The sequence below is a fragment of the Bombyx mori genome, chromosome 23 (genome assembly GCF_030269925.1).
Source record: "Bombyx mori chromosome 23, ASM3026992v2".
NCBI classification, from domain to species: domain Eukaryota; kingdom Metazoa; phylum Arthropoda; class Insecta; order Lepidoptera; family Bombycidae; genus Bombyx; species Bombyx mori.
This window is the reverse complement of record NC_085129.1, coordinates 17878516-17899334: the sequence shown is the minus strand read 5'-3', so window position 1 is coordinate 17899334 and position 20819 is coordinate 17878516. Positions and strand designations below refer to the sequence as shown.

At 38.5% G+C, this 20819-nt stretch overlaps 2 protein-coding genes and 1 long non-coding RNA gene across 3 annotated transcripts in view; 1 reads left to right on the top strand and 2 right to left on the bottom strand.

Annotated features, from left to right (window-relative positions):
• Nucleotides 1-4936, bottom strand: part of LOC101740067 (lachesin) — a 28976-nt gene extending 24040 nt beyond the window's left edge. The window contains exons 1-2 of the mRNA XM_004930709.5: nucleotides 4644-4936; nucleotides 2753-2871 (exon numbers count right to left, since the gene is read on the bottom strand). Coding sequence (XP_004930766.1) covers nucleotides 2753-2871; nucleotides 4644-4704 — 180 coding nt within the window. The 5' untranslated portion in view covers nucleotides 4705-4936. The remainder of the gene's footprint in view (nucleotides 1-2752; nucleotides 2872-4643) is intronic.
• Nucleotides 4937-6889: 1953 nt separating this feature from the next.
• On the bottom strand, nucleotides 6890-11477 carry LOC134201137 (uncharacterized). Its single transcript, XR_009976339.1, has 2 exons — nucleotides 8516-11477; nucleotides 6890-7261 (listed from the first exon to the last, which is right to left on the bottom strand). It is a non-coding gene; the product is annotated as an uncharacterized LOC134201137 (long non-coding RNA).
• On the top strand, nucleotides 11217-20667 carry LOC732960 (zinc-containing alcohol dehydrogenase; the record flags this gene model as incomplete). The annotated part of the gene is given in 10 exon segments (NM_001046958.1): nucleotides 11217-11228; nucleotides 12623-12775; nucleotides 13181-13305; nucleotides 13982-14148; nucleotides 14849-14950; nucleotides 16076-16171; nucleotides 17118-17195; nucleotides 18453-18546; nucleotides 19386-19493; nucleotides 20531-20667. Coding segments are annotated over 9 exon segments (1029 nt in total). The 3' UTR covers nucleotides 20646-20667.
• Between the last annotated feature and the right edge of the window lie 152 nt (nucleotides 20668-20819).

Below are 20819 nucleotides of genomic sequence, written 5' to 3'. Positions count from 1 at the left end.
CTCCTTCATCGAGGTAGTCAATCGTAAGCATTTGTTGAGCACGTATTTCATTAGAGAGATTCTTGATACGAATGCACCGGGCGTCTTATCGTTTAAGCCACGACGACTTCATAAATATATTTATATGTGGTCTCAATTCAGCGAAGCACTGCTCTTGCTAGGGCTAGTGTTACCTACCCTCAGGTTGAGCCCGTGAGCTCACCTACCCGTCCGGGCGTAGCTGCAATAGCCCCTTAGGCTACCGGCGATTGGATACGGAACAAAGGTGTCAATATTGTCAAAGACAAAGAGACATCCTGACCTTCATATACGAACCAAATACGAACGAGTTGAGCGAATGAATAACAATACATTGAAATAAATTCGTCGCTTCTGTCACTTCGTAAGATCTATGGGCATGTTATGCTATAAAAAAACACAATTGAATTAAAAAGCCACATATACATTGTTATGCATTATCATTATATTATTTATGTTAATGTTTATATTGTTTAAAGGATTCACGCTAGTTAAAGCGAAAAACAAGATGACTTCATAAAATTTTATTGAAAAATATAATCATATATAATAAATTTTACGTGATAAGAGATCGTGTTGATTGAATGTTCATTGTCCCGTGCTGAAGTTAAGACGTGTGCGTTCTTACATATGTAAGTTTAAAACATTTTAATAATACCACTACGTAATTGAGTCGGTGGTGCAGTGGTTAGCGCTCTCGACTGTTGGACCGAGGGTCGTGGGTTCGATTTCCACATTGGGCAAACATTCGTGTCATAAACAGGTTTGGTTGCTCGTTGTCTGAGTGTTTATTAATCGATTTCAAAAAAGGAAGAGGATCTGAATTTGACATCCATGAGAAAACCATATAAGTCTTAAATTTGCATTAAGTACGTGCGCGATAAATAGATGAATAACTCAATATCCGCCAACCGATTTCGATGATTTTATTGTTTTTAGTGTATATTAATTTGTTTTGGAATTATTTTTTCTATTTGAAGTCGGTTTTTGTTAAAGCATGTCTATTCACAATTATTATAGTCTCTGGTACCCATAACACAGGGAATCCTAATTTTGGGACCGAATGACCATGCGTGATTTGTTCTCACTTATTTATTTATTATTATGATTATATCATTCAAACTTGTTTTACGATTTAATCTGGCCATTTTAACTGTCGTTCCAACGTTTCGAATACATATGTACAGTTTTCGTGGTCACTACAGAAACGACGATATGACCACGAGAACTGTGAACTGTAAAATGCAGTTACAATTTATGTCCACGACTCGTGGAAACTGAGAGAGAGAGAGAGAGAGAGAGAGAGTATTCTTTATTGTACACCAAAAAACAAATAAACAGTGTGATACATTAAACACAAATGTAAACTGAAGGAAATACCTCGAATAATTTCTCTCTCGTTCTACGTATTTCTTAGGTACGTTATGATAACAAAAGTAGCGCTCCCCCCATTCGCTCCCACGTTAGCGAACCCCCCCCCTCCTCCCACGGCTGAGCCTTTGCTCGCCGACCTGTGAAACTGGAAAGGCCTTCTGGCCACCAGTGATCCTTCATTAATATAAAAAAAAAGCTTCCCCAAATCCCTGGACGCATCAACTAATAAAGGTGCCAGTGATAATATTGCTAAACAAATGCAGCATTGAATAGTTCAGTACCTCTCACACTATACGCGCTAGTGAAATAAATTAATATGTCAAAAAAAACAATCAGGAAGGGATTGTTTTTGAGAATTGAAGATGGGAGCATGGTCTACTGGGATAACCGTAATTTATTTATTTATTTATTAAGTTGCACCAACAAAGTGATCATCAATAAAAAACATTGAACAATTGACAAAAGTTCATGGCAGATGTCACCTCAATTATAGGTGCAATCGACAGTGCATTAACATCAAAAATAAAAAAATATATACAGCTAAGATTTGATTACATTTCATTCATTGCTTAAGATTAATTTATATTTAATTGGGAGATGATCCGCGACAAATTTTTCCTGTAAGTTGTGTGTGTTGTGTAATCAAAGACAAAGTGATCTGTTTCCATTTGATGTCCGATGGATCAGTTACCACCACCCTGCCTATTTCTGCCGTGAAGCAGTAATGCCTTTCGGTTTGAAGGGTGGGGCGTTGTAACTATACTGAGACCTTTGGACTTATAGCTCATGGTGGATGGTGCATATACATTTTAGATGTCTATGGACTCCAGTAACCACTTAACACCAGGTGGGCTGTGCGCTCATCCATCCATCTAAGCCATAAAAAAAAACCATCAAAAACCTTGAAACTAGCTTCTTCAAGTTTCAAATTGCTTTTTTTTTACAGTAACAGTATGGGCTATTTTCCATAAAAATACTGCCATCTGATTAAACACTATAAATGTTTTTGGGGCGTTTGATTTTTTCGACTAGTTTAGTTATGTGTATTTCACCACCTACCTTGAGACATGAGAAATGTCTCAATGATTAGCCAATGGCTATCCCATACTTGAAATTGGTATTTATGGCTGGTTATGGCTGTTCTAAGGATATGGAGATATGTTATGTAGCTCACAATGCCCTCTACTTGTAAATGTCAGTTACTGATTCCAGTATATTGGTGCATCATTCAGAGAATGCTATTGGATGTGGTCAAATGAATCTCAGTCATCATTTTCAGCACCAAAGACCTGGGGGCTGGTCAATTATGAGAAATATTGGCTTTCCGGCATGGAAAAGCCAGAGGCACAGACAGACTTACCCAGACAACAGGAAACTCTTGTGCATAATGCACGGAACATTCCAGGTCTACCTGGCCTCCGATATCCCTGATCTGCTCTTGTGTGATGTGCGAGATTGTTGGTGTCCGTTGGGCTGATACTGTAAAGACAATTCAAACTTATTTTTACATTTGACAATGTTAATGCAGCTACTAAGGAGGCAATATCTTAACTGCATTATAGTTTGGTCGGTCTTAAAAATTACTAGTGATAAGACATATTGTCTTCTCGCACTAAAACTATAATCTCAAAACTTATTAATTTTACAGGAAAGTGTTTTAAAGGTTTAACATGTGATATTTTTAATATTAATCATCTTTGCAACAGCTATTTTTTATTTTTTACCAGTTACATTATCAGTCTTTTAAAGTAAAATAAAATTATGTATTAATTTTGTTAATAGTAGTCAGAATATAGGTAAACTAAAAAAACTAAAACTAAACTACACTCTTTTGACAGTATTTGTGAGAAAAATACTGGTGATACCAAATGATTCCGCATTTAACTCAATTTCGAATATTTTTGGAAATTGTACTCTTATAATGTGAAAAGACGGTCTGAGATGACTCCTTATGCATGAATACCACCATCTTACTATTTCAGCAGCAAAGCAATCATGTGTTCTCTGATACTAACTGTCCAGCCTAAATTAGAGTTGATAAAAAACTTAATGCTTAATGCACATGGAAAGTGCTTAAAATGACATCTACAAGTCAGATTATGAATACATTTTTCATGACTTTTGTTTAAGTTTATTACACTTTGCCAATTGTAACATTTAGATCAAGGTTTAAGAAAATCAGTGAAGCCCTAGGAGTCTAATTTAATTGTATAAGATCCATAGACGAATTTCTGAGGTACCACATCATCATCATCATCTTAGGCCTTACAGCCCAGGGTGGGCCTTAGCCTGGTCCAGTATGTCTCTCCAGATTGCTCTGTTCAGGGCTTTCTCCTTCCAGATCTTGACGCCGATATTTTTGAGGTGGCGCTGAGGTACCACACACAAGCCCTTAAAATTTTTTGTGGAACTCTAAACTTGTTTGTAACTTTTAAAAAATCCATTTGAAACAAGTTTTGCCGCATACCATGACTACTCTCCGAATATTAAGCTAAAAATCTTACATCACATTAGTGTATTTAAGATCAGTGTGTTTTTTGATATATCAAAATGTCATCATAAAGTATTTTTAAATTTACATAAATAGCTACTTTAGATCTGACAAATATTTCTTCTTCACAATGTATTCATACCATGACTTAAATATGAGTTTTTTGTAAATATTTTATGATCACACATTGTGTTTGTGTTATAGCATGGAATTCATTACGAACATTACATCTTTACTTGTTTTAATATTTATGTTCCGAGACTGATTTTACTTAACATTGATTAGTATTGTTTTCAAAACTCTAAGCAGAGTAGTTTACGATAAAATAGATGGGTTTTCTTGCCTGTGCAACTTATTTCAAGGCAATATAGGTACTATTTCGAAAATATAACTTAGAACTTAGAAAAATTAGAACGCCAAAACTTGTACTAATGGACTTGAAACACGACCTGTACATTTACGCAGGATTTGTAGCCATGGATTATGTGTTTTCTTTAATATAAACGTTTTAAATATTACAGAAATACTAAACTACTAAAACAATTTAGATCGTAGTAATGTATCCCATAAAATTGTCAATTAATATGCGAAGTTCAGATAGAAATTAAAACTTTTTGGTGAATATGGGCGTGACACCCAATTGCTTCAAAACATTGTTTTTGTTCTTTAATTTCTCTATTTTCCATGCAAATACTTATCGATGCATTCTAAAACCTGTTTTGGTATACAAATTAATAATTTCAACAATAGTTTAACTTACCATTACAAGTGAAATACAATAGTAAAGTGTAAAAAACGTAAACGTAAATATTTCGATCCATTTTGTACGTTACACGAAGAAGCTTTTTTAATCAAACGTTAACTGATGAATGATAGGGACGAATGAATTGAAGCCGAATGAATAGGTTGAATGAACTAAGGCGCCTAGTACATGTGCAAGCTTAACCACAGTTTTGCTCAAACAATTGAACAAAACCGCTTGTTGTGTTATTAAAAATTTGGCGTAATAAAAATGCTACTCAATGAAAAATATTTCTTTACTCTCGGAAATGATACGAGAAGGATGTGAAAGCACTAGATCTTTCCACTTTATTATCTATGGTTAACACAAATGGCGATTGTTACTAAACTATACCTTTTTTTTTTCGTTACGTGCCTATTTGTTATATCTTAGTATTACTTTATTGATATTTTTTATGTTAGTTATATATTGCCCCACTCTGTAACCATACGCTCAACGCACTTTCTAAAAATTTTCCACATAACCCTGTATAGGTTCTTGATGCTGCAAGAAGGTGATTGCCTTGATAAACTAAAATGAAACACAGCTATGAACATCGTGAATAAAATTACCCATGTTACGATAAAGCTTCTAATATTGATAAAACTTATATTATTTTGAACTATGTACTCATGTTAATGTATTGTGGATAAATCGCAGCTTACAGAATATAAAAGGCTATATTTAATTGCGATTAGGCTCTTCAAGCATTACCATTTTCATCAAGCTCGTCGATTAGGACGAAGAGTTCGACGACCGAACTAGCCCATGGGCATAACCCACTGAGTTTCTCGCGGGATCTTCCCAGTTGGTCGCAGATTTTGCGAGGCACTGCCATAGATTATACACTTAATATATTCGAGGGCACTGCTCTTGCTAGTACTGGTGTTGCAATTCTCATATTTTCAGCCCGTCAGCTCAACCACTCTTTTTTGCGCGTAGCTAGAATAACCCTCTAGGCGATTAGCAAATAGGTAGGGAAAAAATTATAACGTAAAACTAATTAAGGACCCACAGAGTTGCTAAAAAATAATTAAAAGCTTGTGCGTATGCGACAGAACTGGCCATTTGCAGAAATCAACGCCATTTTCTTTATGGTTTATGGCAACTTTCGAATCAAACCGTGCACAATTAAGTAACGATTCCTCTGAAATGTTTTTGGTTTGTGGCACTAGTTGGTTTTTGTAACAAACCCAAGCTTTGCCAAAGAAAAAACAAATTCCTAGCTTATATAACTAAAACTTATATAATTTATTCTTTTAATTGGTAATATTTAATTTTATTCAATAGAAGACAGACAATATAAATGAAAATGAAATTAAATTATAAGACATTCTTGAATTCTACCACACTCGGTGCAATAATTCATTTAATTTGTAATTGTTTTAATGCAATTTATAATTGATTTTATTTTAGGCGTTTAAAAAGCATACCGTAGTGAAATGTTGCTGTTCTTTTTCTTATTTTGTCAAGTTCCAATAGCTTAATTTTTACAGACAGAGTAAGCTATTAGGCAACGGCGGATCCAGGGGGGGGGTCATGGGGTCATGACCCCCCCCTGAGATAGTTCCAGGACTTGAACTAACATGGACTAATTGAAGAACATCATGATTTATTTATTATCTATTGTTATCAAAATTAAATTATAAGTTCTTAACTTGCCCACGACTATGTGACCCCCTCCTGGCGCCAAAGCTGGATCCGCCCTTGCTATTAGGAATCGTTTGCCAAATAGAATATACATCAAACGATATGTACAAGCTCGTAACTTTAGATTTTATATCTTTTTTTCTATTGTCAATGTCTGCTGACGAAGTTTATCACCGTTGCGCGTGTGATATTATCAATGCCAGTGGCATGACCGTGTCGCAGATCTTTCCCGTTGCAGTCGCATTTTGTGTCTCAGTTTTTAGTACTCTATTTGATACTAGATGGCAGTCATAGTAAGAGTTAGCCTTATTGTACACTAATATACAAGTGAGACAAAACAAACCCAAAACATTAAATACAAAAAGGCTAATGGGCGGTCTTATAGCTGAGATTGTTCTACAGATAAAGAATCATTTGAGGAAATCAAACGCTGTGTACTTATAGTTGAAAACAAACAAAAAAGTCATTGAGTGATTAATTACTTAGATCAACAATAGATGTCGTTATTGAAATAAAATTAAATTATAATAGAGTATTGTTTTCAATATTATTAACATAACTATGATCTCGTAACATTTTATAGGCATTAGGCGTTTGTCTTGTGTGTATTCTTAACTGCATTTTTTTTTTAATTATCTGATCGTAAAGTATTAAAATTTTACGGCGACAACAGCTGGAATTCGTAATGTAGGTACCTAAAGTAAAATCAACCAATCATGAAGTTTGAGGATAACTATTGTTTTGCAAAAATTAGTCGCCCTTGAACTTTGTGATAGGAGTGACTTTATTATAAAGAAAAGTCAACAACAAATACGCGAGTTAACCATTCAGAGTCTCGCATTGCAACGCAACACACCTGTAAGTAGAAAAATTATTTAAAAACATCCACAGATAATACAGAAAGCGTAAACAAAAATTTCTCTGAGGAATTGTTCGAGATCATAGACCTATATAGTAGGGACACGACATATTGTTCTATACGTACAATTGCTTATATAAATAGCACCCATTTTGAAGGCACATACATAAACATATATCTATCTCGTTCTTAGTCAGCACTTTAACTCGCAGGAAAACAATATAACAGTATTTCAGTGCGTACATAAAATGAAACATGAATATACGTAAATATCTCCGTCTCCGTCTAATGAGGCCGAAAATCCGCCATGTTTAGCGCGCCAAATGTCATTGTCACGTCAGTTCGGCCGTCTGTTTTGGGTTGTACATTATTTATTGACTATGATATCGATTTAATATGATTGATTATATAAAATTTCATAATTTATCATGCTTAAAACATACAAAAATAATAATTAAAAGGTATTTTATAGGATCTCAAGAAAGTCGATGTCCTAAAACTATTATCTATATGTATTTAAATTCATTATGGAGCCCTCATCCGAAAAATCCATTTTTCGGTCGGAATCTATTGATCATGACACTAATCATAAATACCACTTTAAAATATGTCATCAAAACATATTTAGACATTCTGTTTAGATATTTCGGGAAAAAGGCTACCGACAAAATCTCTTCGGAACTATTTAAATAAAATAGTTTTATTCCGCAGTGAGTAAAACACTATTGTAAATTTGTTAAATATTTAATAATTAAGTGATTTTAGAGAGGAAGTCACAAGGAATGACGTTTGTAATTAATGAATAAATGTTCTGTAGGTGTTTTTTTTTTTCACGCGGTCCCTTGATAAGTTTAAAATTTGAATCACTCTCAAGCGAAAGAGATTCAAATGGTGCGGCGCACCTTCCTTGGGGTGCGCTGCGGTAGTATGTTACGGACTTTAAAGTCAGCAAAACAATTAAAATAGATTGTAATAGTCTAAGAAAAACACGTAGGTACTCAAAATACGATAACATTTAGCATGCTAGAAATGGGCAAATACTTGGCAAATTCGAAGGACGAACTTGTCTTAGATTTCACCCATCTAAATCATATCATATTTGCACATAACAATATACCTACTTACTTCCCATTAAAGTATAAATTCTACAAATAAATAATACTCAACAATATTTAAAATAAAATGAGCCAAGAACGTTTATCGATAAAACCTGATAACATTGAAATCTTTTGTACAGCACTAAAGCCGCCATGTTTTGTGGCCAGATGACGTCACAGTGGCACGAAATTTTGGTTGACGTTTCATTTCCATAGGTTTCCTACTTCATTGTTCGAGATGATACCGACATCTCGTTTTTACCATCGCACCGCCCGCCATCGGAGTAGAGTTCATTCATACTACCTGGAGCCACTACGTTCATCCACAGTGCGTTTCCAGAGATCTTTTTTGCCACGTACCATCCGGCTATGGAATGAGCTCCCCTCCACGGTGTTTCCCGAGCGCTATGACATGTCCTTCTTCAAACGAGGCTTGTGGAGAGTATTAAACGGTAGGCAGCGGCTTGGCTCTGCCCCTGGCATTGCTGACGTCCATGAGCGGCGGTAACCACTCACCATCAGGTGGGCCGTACGCTCGATGCCTATACGGCAATAAAAATAAAAAAAACATCCACGCCAGAACGCCGCACTATTGTTATCTAAATAAATTATTCGATTAGATACACAAACAATAACAATTTGTCGTAAATTAATAAACATAGCATCCAGAATTTATTAAGACAAACGTCATTTTAATAACAGTTATATAAGTTACTAGCGGTCCGCCCGGCTTCGTTCGGGTATTTAACAATAATTTCAAAATATTAGTTTTATTGAACCTATTGTTACGCGCCATTGTTACGGAAGTTTCTGTTAACCCAACAACCGCTTTCGACTAATGCGAAACTTCATATCGGCAAACGCTCTGTAACCAAAGACAGGCGCGATTTTATACATCGCCCGTCCGCCGCCAACGTTCACGCCGCGAGCGCTACCGACGCGTCAGTGTACTTTAAAGTAAATGTCAATGTTAATATATTGTTACGCGCTAAAAAATGTAAAAAAAATTGTAAATAACTTTAGTACACACACCTAAGCTCAAATATTTTCGTCAGGTTACTAAAAAAAAATAGTTATAAATAAAGATTTTTTATTGTTTTTTTTAAATAAGGATTTAATGATTTTTTCTTTCAAATTTTTTGTAAATGATATTTGATGTGGTTTTTCTTTTTTTAAAGAAAAGAAAACTTTTTATGTATTATGTATAAGTATAATAGTTAGATATTTCCTGTTGCGACACCTATTGTAAAGGGGTGTGATGTAAAGAATAAGTTAGGTATTTTTTATTTTTACACCTTGGGTTACATTATTGGAATTTTAGTAAGGATCCCTAAGTTTTTTGAAAATATATTAATGCTTATGTCATCCGTGAATAAGTGTAGCTTCCCAACAGTGAGCCTATTCAATCCAAACAAACAATTAAATCTTTCCTCTTTATAATATTAGTATAGATAGCAGTATCTTTATTAAAGGGATCTTCGTGCTTATCACCAAGATATAAAGTACCTACACGAAGTAAAAGTGCATTTTGTTAATATCAATTTTTGTATATACATACGTGTTTGTCATGTGTGCGTCTAAGCCAGCGATTCTCAATCTTTTTCTCTCAGCGGCGCGCTAACATAGTTACATCCTTAAGTCAACTTGTCATAAATATGTCTCGTCAAACGTATGTCGTTCTCGTCAAACTCGTCAATCGTTCGACCTACGAACTAGCACGAAGACTGAGTTTCCAAGGCCCACTGATTTTCTCGGTGTCCCCTTTTTTTCCTACCTATTGTAGTAACCTCGAGAGGTCATACTAGATTTACCGGGCGAGTAAGTGAGCTCACGCGCTTAACGTGAGAGAATTTGCTAACACTAGCAAGAGCAGCTTGGAAGTCTACCACGGGATCGGAAACGGGATCCACTGAGAAGATCCTGTAAGAAACTCAGTGGGCTGTGTCTGTGGGTTAATTTACTCGTCGAGCCCTGCCTGAGCGATGACCGGTGCTTGGGGTACCTAAACGCACCGTTAGTGGATTAGGTAGGGAATAAAAAATATTTACATGTAATTTATTTGAATATAATAACGCGAAGGTATAAATATTTTAAGTGATTTTAAAAAAATGATCAGGAGTTGATATTTTTAATTTTAAGTTGAAAATTAGCATGTATGGTGTAATGCTTATAATATCCGAGTATACTTAAATAATTAAAATAACTTTTACGATATTTCGCGTTGGCGGGCGACTGTTTAATTGAATTAATCCGTAAAAGTTGCTTTAATCATGCTTACGACTCGAACGAAACTAAATTTATAATATTTAAATACGTACAAGAAAGTATTCATAAATATTTTACTATTACTATCGTGCTGTACAGATAAACATTTGATGCGAGCGACGATAACCTTAGTCTTTAACATAACAACGTTTATCTGAATAGGGCCACCGTAATTATTTATTGAAATTGTTTTTTGCTTCGGTATTTTGCTAGTCGTAGAAATAATTAAAATAATTTTACGGTTTTTATCGTCACTATATTAAAAAGTTTATCTTATTTCCTTTATAATACCTGTGTCCGGTTAGCGTGAAGACACAAATTCAAGTCGCACTGCCACACCTCAAGATACAGTTAATTGTTTTCGTGCGCAAAGGAATGCGTCTAAAAATTAGATATGCTTATACAAAAAATAGACGGCAACACCAGGTGAGCCGTGAGTTCATCCACACAATTAAATAATAAAAAAAATATCAAACCGTCAGTGATGGCGTGACGGTAGTTTCAATAAGGAAAGTTTTTCTTAAAGATATCACGACGGATTCTGACTGCTGTCCGATAATTTAATAAAAAAATGTAGTCACCCTAATTGTATGTCATAATAGTGATAATCCCAGAACTACATACATTATCTTGTTTTCGAGGTATAATGTTTTTTTTTTCGATTTAGTTCTGTTCGAAGCGCCGCACAAGGAGGTGAGTTAAGATTTTGAATATTATGGCTTTGTGTTTGTTGGCGCCATTGCGATGAGATGTTGGTTGAAAAGCTTATCTGAATAAAAGTGGACTGTACTTACAACTGGTTTATTAGTCGGATTAAAGTTTTGGGGGACCGACAATGATTGTGCTTTTTTTTCCCTACCTATGCCTTGAGAGGCTATTTCAGCTTCTTGACGTGTAGGTGAGCTCATGGGGCTCAAACCGGGTGTGTTGCTAACACTAGCCCTAGTAAGAGCAGTGCTTCGCAGAATCTACCGGATCGGATCCGCGACCCACTGAGAAGATCCGGCGAGAAACTCAGTGGACTAAGGCTTTCTGTTACCCACCTCGGGCTTCTTAGATTGTAGACATAAAAAATAAGTAGGTTCTTATGACCCCCGAACTACCCTAGATAAGCCCCAGAAAAGCAGTCAAAACCATAAATTGTAATTTGTATACATTTGCACATGTGTTGTGATTTTTAGTGGTGTCGTATCAGGAGTCGCCTGGGAGTCGCCAGTAAAGTAGGGTACTTTAGTGTTCACATGACCGGGAACAGTTTCAATACACTTATATCACAGTTCATTATTTATTTTATTTCTTTTATTATTACGATTTCGAGATTCGGGCATTTGTCATCTACCCGTCACAAAATACATAAATGAAATTAAGATGATACAAGCTTAGTCAAAACTTAGTCAAGCAAGCAAGTCAAAGCAACTGCGATTCGAATCAAGAACCACCAAGCCAGAAATTTACCGAGGGACCCGGTGGTCGATGGTAGTTGCCAGTCCGGCGTCTGGGGGACGGAGGGATGGATGTAACATGCTCTGCGTCAACCCTCGTCTCAGTGGCCCTGGCTGGGGTCCGGCCCGGTCCGGGGTAGGGCGCCGGATGTGAGCGGCAGGAGCTTTTAGTAAGGTTCAACCCCCACACACCCGCCGCGCGGGTAGGAATCCGGTGATTTCCTCCTGCATAAAAAAAAGCTAGAAATTTAACAGGACAAGTTCTATAAGCAGTACTGGCGTCAATATTACAAAGAAAACCATATTATTTTCGTAATTAAAATAACTTTTACCGTTTTATTTTTCACGATCACGAAAACTGTAAAGTATTGGACGCGTCGCAGAATAATGTTAACGATCATCAAAAAGCGACGTTAAACCGTAAATTTAATTTTAATTATGTTCACGACTCGCTAGAATGCATCTAAATGCTATGTTTTCATTGTTATCTGTGATCTTTTCGATGCGGATGTCATGTTTATTTTAGCTCTCAATATACGATATGTTATCCACTAACATATCACACCCGATTCCTGATCCGAAAGAAATTGCAAAGTCCGAACAACAACTTCGCTCTGCGTTCAAAATCAAAACAATTTATTACAGAAATTCAAAATGGAGGCGGTCGTATTCGATGGAAAAACTTTGACATTAAAATACGATAACAAGTATCCATTGCCGAAGATAGAAAACGACGATGACGTCATTGTGAAAGTGGAGTACTCCGGGATATGTGGGACTGATCTACACATTGTACAGGTTGGAAATTACAATTCAAAATAATTATAAATTAACTATAATCAACGCCATCTATTATCAAGGGGGCGTTACTAAATAATAATTTACTGGTGGTAGAATCTCTTGTGAGTCCGCATGGGTAGGCAGCACCCACCCCGCCTATTTCTGCCGTGAAGCAGCAATGCGTTTCGGTTTGAAGGGCGAGGTAGCCGTTGCAACTATACTGAGACCTTGGAACTTATATCTCAAGGTGGATGGCGCATTTACGTTGTAGATGTCTATGGGCTCCAGTGACCACTTAACGCCAGGTGGGCTGTGAGCTCGTCCACCCATCTAAGCAATAAAAAAATAGAAAAAATAATTATCTTTAGAACTAGAAGATAATCGTGAAATTATGTGGCTCTACCAGTATGTTTTTCTTATCAGGGTGAGTTTCCGGCTTCCAAAGAGCGCCCCCTACCGCTTGGTCACGAATTCAGTGGCACCATTACGGATGTTGGGAAGAAGTCTGTCTTCAGGAAAGGTCAGAAGGTCGTCGTGGATCCGAACAGGTTCGTGGACATGCGCAAGGTTATTTTATTCACTACATAGGAGTTATACAGAGTGTTCTTTTGGGGAATTTTCATATTGGTCAATCATTTTGATTCATATGAATTGTTTATTGATGAATGACTGTCTTTTCTTTTTTACTTACTGGTAGGACGTCTTGTGAGTCCGCACGGGTAGGTGGTGGTACCCTGCCTATTTCTGCCGTGAAGCACTCATGCGTTTCGGTTTGAAGGGTGGGGCAGCCGTTGTTTTTTTGGTGTGGTTACTGGAGCCCATAGACATCTACAACGTAAATGCGCCACCCACCTTAAGATATGATTTCTAAGGTCTCAGTATAGTTACAAAGGCTATCCCACCTTTCAAACCGAAACGCATTACTGCTTCACGGCAGAAACAGGTGGGGTGGTGGTAGCTACCCGTGCGAACTAACAAGACGTCCTACCACCAGTAATTACGCAAATTATAATTTTGTGGGTTTGATTTTTATTACACGATGTTATTCACTCACCGTGGAAGTCAACTGTGAACATTTTGTTAAATACGTATTTCATTAGAAAAATTGGTACCCGCCAGCGGGATTCGGACGCCGGTGCATCGCTACATACGAATGCACCGGACGTCTTATCCTTTAGGCCACGATTACTTTAAAACTAAATAGATTGTTTGTTCCCGTTTCAGAGCCTGCAGCCTCTGTGATTTCTGTCGTAAAGGAAAATACCAGTACTGCTTGACCGCCGGTATTAACAGTACCGTCGGGATCTGGCGGGACGGAGGCTGGGCCCAGTACGTAAAGGTTCCGCAGGATCAGGTCTACCTCCTACCTGACGGCGTGTCCACGGAGCAAGGTCTGTTTTTCTTTCTTTCTCCTTTCCAAACGAGATTATAGCCTAAATAGAGCCTAAAACCTCGCAGCGTAAACAAAATCTATCCGTTTCTAATTTAACTTTTATTTTTATCTTTATATATATAATTCTACTGTACGTGTGTAGGTATGCCACCCAACTCCTCCTAAACGGCTGGACTGATTTGAATGATTTTTTTTGTATGCGTTTGGGTGGCGCCCTAGATAATTTAGATTCGCAAATCATACCGGCAGATGGGATATTTATCTATACGGCAACTAAACGGCTGGATCGATTTGAATGATTTTTTTGAATGCGTTTGGGTGGCGCCTTGGATAGTTTAGATTCACAAATCGTCCCGGCAGGTGCGATATTTATCTGTACTGCAACTAAACGGCTGGATCGATTTGAATGAATTTTTGTGTATGTATTCATTCATTCATACTATACGTGAAACAAATACTTTGTACCCCTTTTTATGAAAATTACGCCGACGGAGGAGTATGAAATTTTCCACACTTATAAAGAATATAGAGAAGGAGTGCAGAATGTTAATATTCTTTTCAATTCTGCTTGAATAATACATTAAATCCTCCTCCTCCGGACTGTGAATAACGACATTGATGCCGGAGTCCAAAGTCGTCTTAATCTGATCGGACTAACGTGTTTACAAAAGTACAGATTCGGCTTTTCTTAAACATAGGTGGCCTATGCGAGCCATACTCTTGCGTGGCGCACGGCTACGATCGCGCTTCCCCTCTACTTGTCGGAGAGAAAATCCTCATCGTCGGAGCCGGAATTATTGGTAAGTTTTTTTTTTTTTTTTCATACCTATGCTGATAGCCTTGGGAGGCTGTTTCAGCTTCGCCCTAACGTTTGTAGGTGAGCTCGCGGGGCTCAAACCGGAGAGTTGCTAACACTGACCCTAGCAAGAGCAGTGCTTCGCAGAATCTACCACCGGATATTGGTAAGTAATGAATACGTACGCGCCTTACGAGCAATCGCCACTCCTCCGGGTTTGTGGTGAGCCCGATACACTCATGCGAACAGCCGCCAACTGCCGACTTGATCTGGTCGGGCCATCGCATGGGCAATGATGCTGGATGACGACCACGACCGCTCTGACAAGAGTGATACGACATACGAATGAATACGTATGTAGAATAGGGATCGCAGCGCATAAAATAAAACTTCCACTGTTCCGAAAACTTCTGTTATTATAATAAAAAAATATCTAACACCTTTTTTACGCCTTAACCGTCTTCGTCATCTTCCTTTTCTCTGTCATGTCTGTCATTCTCTTTTCCTTGTCTTACCGTTTTCTCTTACTCACATCTTAACGCTTCGTTCCACACTCTTTTTATGCGTTCGATTCTTACCAATCCTACATGTACTCAAATTCTAAAATATCTTTTTAATTTTATTGGTTAGATAACTGGACGAGCTCACAGCTCACCTGGCGTTAAGTGGTTACTGGAGCCCATAGACACTACAACGTACATGCGCCACCCGACTTGAGATATAAATCTAAGGTCTCAGTATAGTTACAACGGCTGCCCCACCCTTCAAACCGAAACGCATTACTGCTTCACGGCAGAAATAGGCGGGGTGGTGGTAACTACGCGTGCGGACTTTCAAGAGGTCCTACCACCAGTGCAAGTTTCCCGAGCGCTATGACCCGTCCTTTAAATGGCTTGCGGAGAGTGCACAGCTTTTGACTCCGGCTTGGCTGTGCCCTTGGGATTGCTGATGTCCATAAGCGACGGAAACCGCTCACCATCAGATGGATCGTGTGCTCATCAAACTAAAAAGACCTTAAAAGTCCCTTGTCCATTATAATACAGGAATTTCAGGATACTTCAGCGCTTCACGGTGAGAAGGTCCTGTCCGTGTACCACTATTAACTCCTTAATTGAATTTGGTCTTTTAGGTAACCTGTGGGTCACGTCCCTACATCAACTAGGCCACAGAGACGTGACCGTTTCAGAGATGAATAAAGTCAGACTTGAAATCGTCAACAAACTGGGTAAGGTATTACTTAACGATGGTCTGAATGTTTGTGGTGAGGTTATTTATGGTTAGTGTGTAATGTCTTCCGGAAACCTCATTGGAGCGGTCAATAAGTATAAGTATATGTTTATTCGCGTCAGCGACCGCGGTTGTTTGGACGTTAACCACTGACCAACATAATTATGTATATGGCTTATTACCAAAACTGCCTAGTAAGCTAAGCGGAGTGGGGTATCATCATCAGTATGGATGGATAAAACGGTCTTTGATTGATAGGGTGTGAATTTTAATGTTAAGATGGGTGGAGGAACTCACGACGTCCCTGGATTTGAGTGGATACCAGAGCCTATAGACGTCAACAGATCCACCATCCACTCCATCCAGAGTAGAGTTCATCCATACTAGCTGAAGCCACTGCGTTCATCCACGGTGCGTTTCCAGAGATCTTTTTTGCCATGAAATGAGCTCCGGTCTTTCCCGAGCGCTATGACATGCCCCTCTTCAAACGAGGCTTGTGGAGAGTATTTGACGGTAGACAGCGGCTTGGCTCTGCCCCTGGTATTGCTGATGTCCATGGGCGACGGTAACCACTCGCCATCAGGTGGGCCGTACGATCGTCTGCCTACTAGGGCAATAAAAAAACCTTGTTTTACAGTACAACGGCTGCCCCGCCCTTCAAACCGAAACGCACACATCATGGTGCATAGGGATTTGTCATGAGTGTTACAACTGGTCGTCTTTCTGACGTCAACCCTCCTTGCGTTATATCTCCAGTAGTATATAGGAGTCACACGTGTGAGACTGTTTCTTCTTTTACTTTCACATTAACATAATCTGTTTTTAGCTCTACGATTTAGATTTTATTATTCAAAACGTTCATTTACTAAAAATATTTTTTTTTGCTTCTGTACCTTAATCGGCGCAATATCACACTTAAAGGACTTTAATATTCCAATTTCCAGAGACTGGATACAGGTTGGTCACTCCCGATGTTCTGGACAAGGAGAAACAGCTGTATGACGTCATCATCGACTGCACAGGTCAGTAATTCGGTTGAGGTCTTAGTGTTTTAGGTGTTTTGCTAAAACAGACGTTATGAACGCAGATGCTAAACAATCTATAATCATTGTAAACATTGTGTATAAAGATTCCATTGCTCAGATTGGTGTGCGTGCCCATGATCCACATAATTGAGTAGCTACTGGAACCCATAGTCATCAATAACGCCGCCACACGAACTGTAAGTGGGGGGTCTTAAGGTACCTTTCAAGCCGGAAGGCGTTTGTTCGCGGCCGAATTAAGCAGGGTGGTGGTACCTACCTACGGCCTCACAAGACGTCCTACCAGTAAAATATTACGTGGTCAGGCCACAGAGGTTTCCTTCTGGACATGGCTTCCGCAGGAGTCGCCATAATGACTGTTCCATTAAATTGTAAATCCTGAGTAACATGATTAAACAACTCCGAAGAATTATATCTGTCATGTTTTTTTTTTAATAAAGTTTAGTGGTAACTGAACTCCACAAGGTTTCTATAAATCACAGGACCCTACAAAGTTAAGGAACTTTAAATTAGGATAAATTAGACGCAAAGTTAATGATAGATCACAATGGAATGAGTTGGGTTTGATTTAGGATCGACTCCGCTACTTAACCCACAAATGACGTCACACGGACGTATAATCACGTTCAGCCTTCGATCATCAATAGTAACTTACTATTGTTGATCGAAGCGTTCAGCCGAGCTATGTGAAGTTTGCGCGGCAGTTTTGATAAGCTAGAGCGATTCAGGTACCTGCTCTATTATAACAAATCTATTCTGAATCGAATTAACCCCAATCTCCTACCAAAGGATTCAAGGAGGGAGTCAAAAGATCTGGTCTTTGTGGATATCGAAAACCGGACTTATGGAATTATATAAGGAATTGTTCGAAATGATACCTTCTCTCGTATCGTTTTTACCATCGCACCGCCCGCCACCGGAGTATAGTTCATTCATACTAACTGGAGCCACTGCGGTCATCCACAGTGCATTTCCAGAGGTCTTGTTTGCCAAGTTCCATCCGGCGCCCCTCCACGGTGTTTCTCGAGCGCTATGACATGTCCTTCTTCAAACGAGGAATGTGGAGAGTATTAGGCGGTAGGCAGCGGCTTTGCTCTGCCCATAGCATTGCTGAAGTCCATGGGCGACGGTAACCACTCACCATCAGGTGGACCGTATGCTAGTCTGTCTACAACAGCAAAAAAAAATTGTACCTGTTGTATTGTAATTGTGTCTATTGTCTGGTCCCATTTCTAGGCGTCGGTAAAGTGATGGAGATCAGTTTCAATTATCTTCGTCACGGCGGGAAATACGTGCTATTCGGATGCTGTCCACCGACTCATCAAGCTTCGTGAGTGTCTATATGTACCTATGTTTTTTTTATTGCTTGGATGGGTGGACGAGCTCACAGCCCACCTGGCCTTAAGTGTTTACTGGAGCCCATAGACATCCACAACGTGAATGCGCCACCCACCTTGGGATATAAGTTCTAAGGTCTCAAGTATAGTTACCACGGCAGAAATAGGCAGGGTGGTGGTACCCACCCGCGCGGACTCACAAGAGGTCCTACCACCAGTACAAGGTCCTACCACCAGTACAAAAACAGTATGTCCGTATGACTGCCAGTTTATTTCGTTTGCAGTAGAAATTCCGCTTTAATAGGACAACTTAGATGTATATTCGTCTTTTTAGTTTTAATAACCCTTTTATTACCTTCAGAGTTATGTATGTAACGGAATCTTTGAATATGATTTTGACCCCCGTCAAAACGTCGGATTAACTCGAAATTTGGAATACTTATTACTTAATAAGTATACCAAACGGTCATCGGTCCTTACCGATGACAATTCAATACCAAAAAAATTGAAAAAAAAATTTAAAAAATCGAAATTCAACTAAAAATGAACCCGAACCCGTCGCTTGCGACAAAGAGCTCGACGAGTAAATTAACCCATAGACACAGCCCACTGAGTTTCTCACCGGATTTTCTCAGTGGGTCACTTTTCCAATCCGGTGGTAGATTCTGCGAAGCACTGCTCTTGTTAGGGTTCGTGTTAGCAACGTCGTCAAGTTTGAGCCCCGTGAGCTCACCTACTAGTTAAGGTTACGCTGAAATAGCCTCTCAAGGCTATCAGCTTAGGTAGGAAAAAAGAAGTTTTTGAAATCTGAATGATGTCCACGTTTTTTCAGGATAAATCCATTCCAAATTTACGACAAGGAACTGACCATCATCGGCGTTAAGATCAACCCGTTCAGCTTCCCTAACGCCTTGGGCTGGCTGAAGGCCATGGGTAATAGGTATGTTCATTCGGAAAACGAAAAAGCAATGTAAGGTAGCGGTTTTGGTGTTTTGGGTTAGCCCCTGACTACCGTCTTGGTTAAACCAGAGAGCGATTCCACCATCTCAAAAAAAAACCTGGTACCTTATTCAGCTTCACTGTAGCCGAGAAATTTTCTAGTGTTGGGTAAGAGGAATTTCTTATTGCTTTGTAGCCGTCAAACGAAATTATCCATTTCAGTCTTGCAAATATGTTTTCAAGACTCGAAGTCCCCTTAAAAGCCACATGTTAATATTTACGTTGATTTATACAAACTTCTTGTCTATATTAAGGTCGCTTAGGAGCTTTTCTCTATGCTTTTGATATGGGTCGTTATCGTTCCCATATGGTTTTAGGCTGGTAATGTTTTTTGAAATATAATACCCTAGAAAATAGCAGTAAGGATCGATAGGTCTGAATTCAATTTGAGTTAAATTTGAGGACAAACATCCGCTGTTTGATCTGATTGAGTGTGGTCAAAGGTCAAAAAAACAAGTTAAGCTTAAGTTAAGCTTGTTAAGCTGCCAATGCCATTAATTCTGAAAGACGGGAGTTTAGAAGCTATGTCTAATAGTTACATGAAAAATTAGTTTCTCAATTTTTTTTATTTATTGATTAGATGGGTGGACGAGCTCACAGCCCACCTGGTGTTAAGTGGTTACTGGGGCCCATAGACATCAACAATGTAAACGCGCCACCCACCTTGAGATATAAGTTCTAAGGTCTCAGTATAGTTACAACGGCTACTCCACCCTTCAAACCGAAACGCATTACTACTTTACGGCAGAAATAGGCGGGGTGGTGGTACCTACCCGTGCGGACTCACAAGAGGTCCTACCACCATTAAATTGCGATAAAAACAAATTGCGGGTATATTATTCATTTGTCTCGTGATGTCTTTCCTTGAATCCGTGACAGCAACTAATAAAGAGGGTGGATTAATAATGTTTATAATCAGTACGGCCAAGGACCTCTGCCAATAATAATAGGAGTAAAATCTTTCAATTTTATTCTCAGATACGTGAATTATGAAAAACTCGGCGTGAAGACGTACGCTCTATCCGAATACGAAAGCGCTCTGAAAGATTTAAGAGCCGGCCTTGTTTCTAAAGCCATGTTCAAAATCAATTAAATAATACAAAAATCTTGTTTTATTATGTGTGTTTTAATTTTAAATATAGTCTCTAGTCCCATACCTCACTACTATAGACACAGTCCTCTGCAGCTCTGTACTGATCCCGAGCTCTTCTCGTACACAAACAGACACAGATCCGACCTACATCTAGCCTCTAGTCCTATACGACAC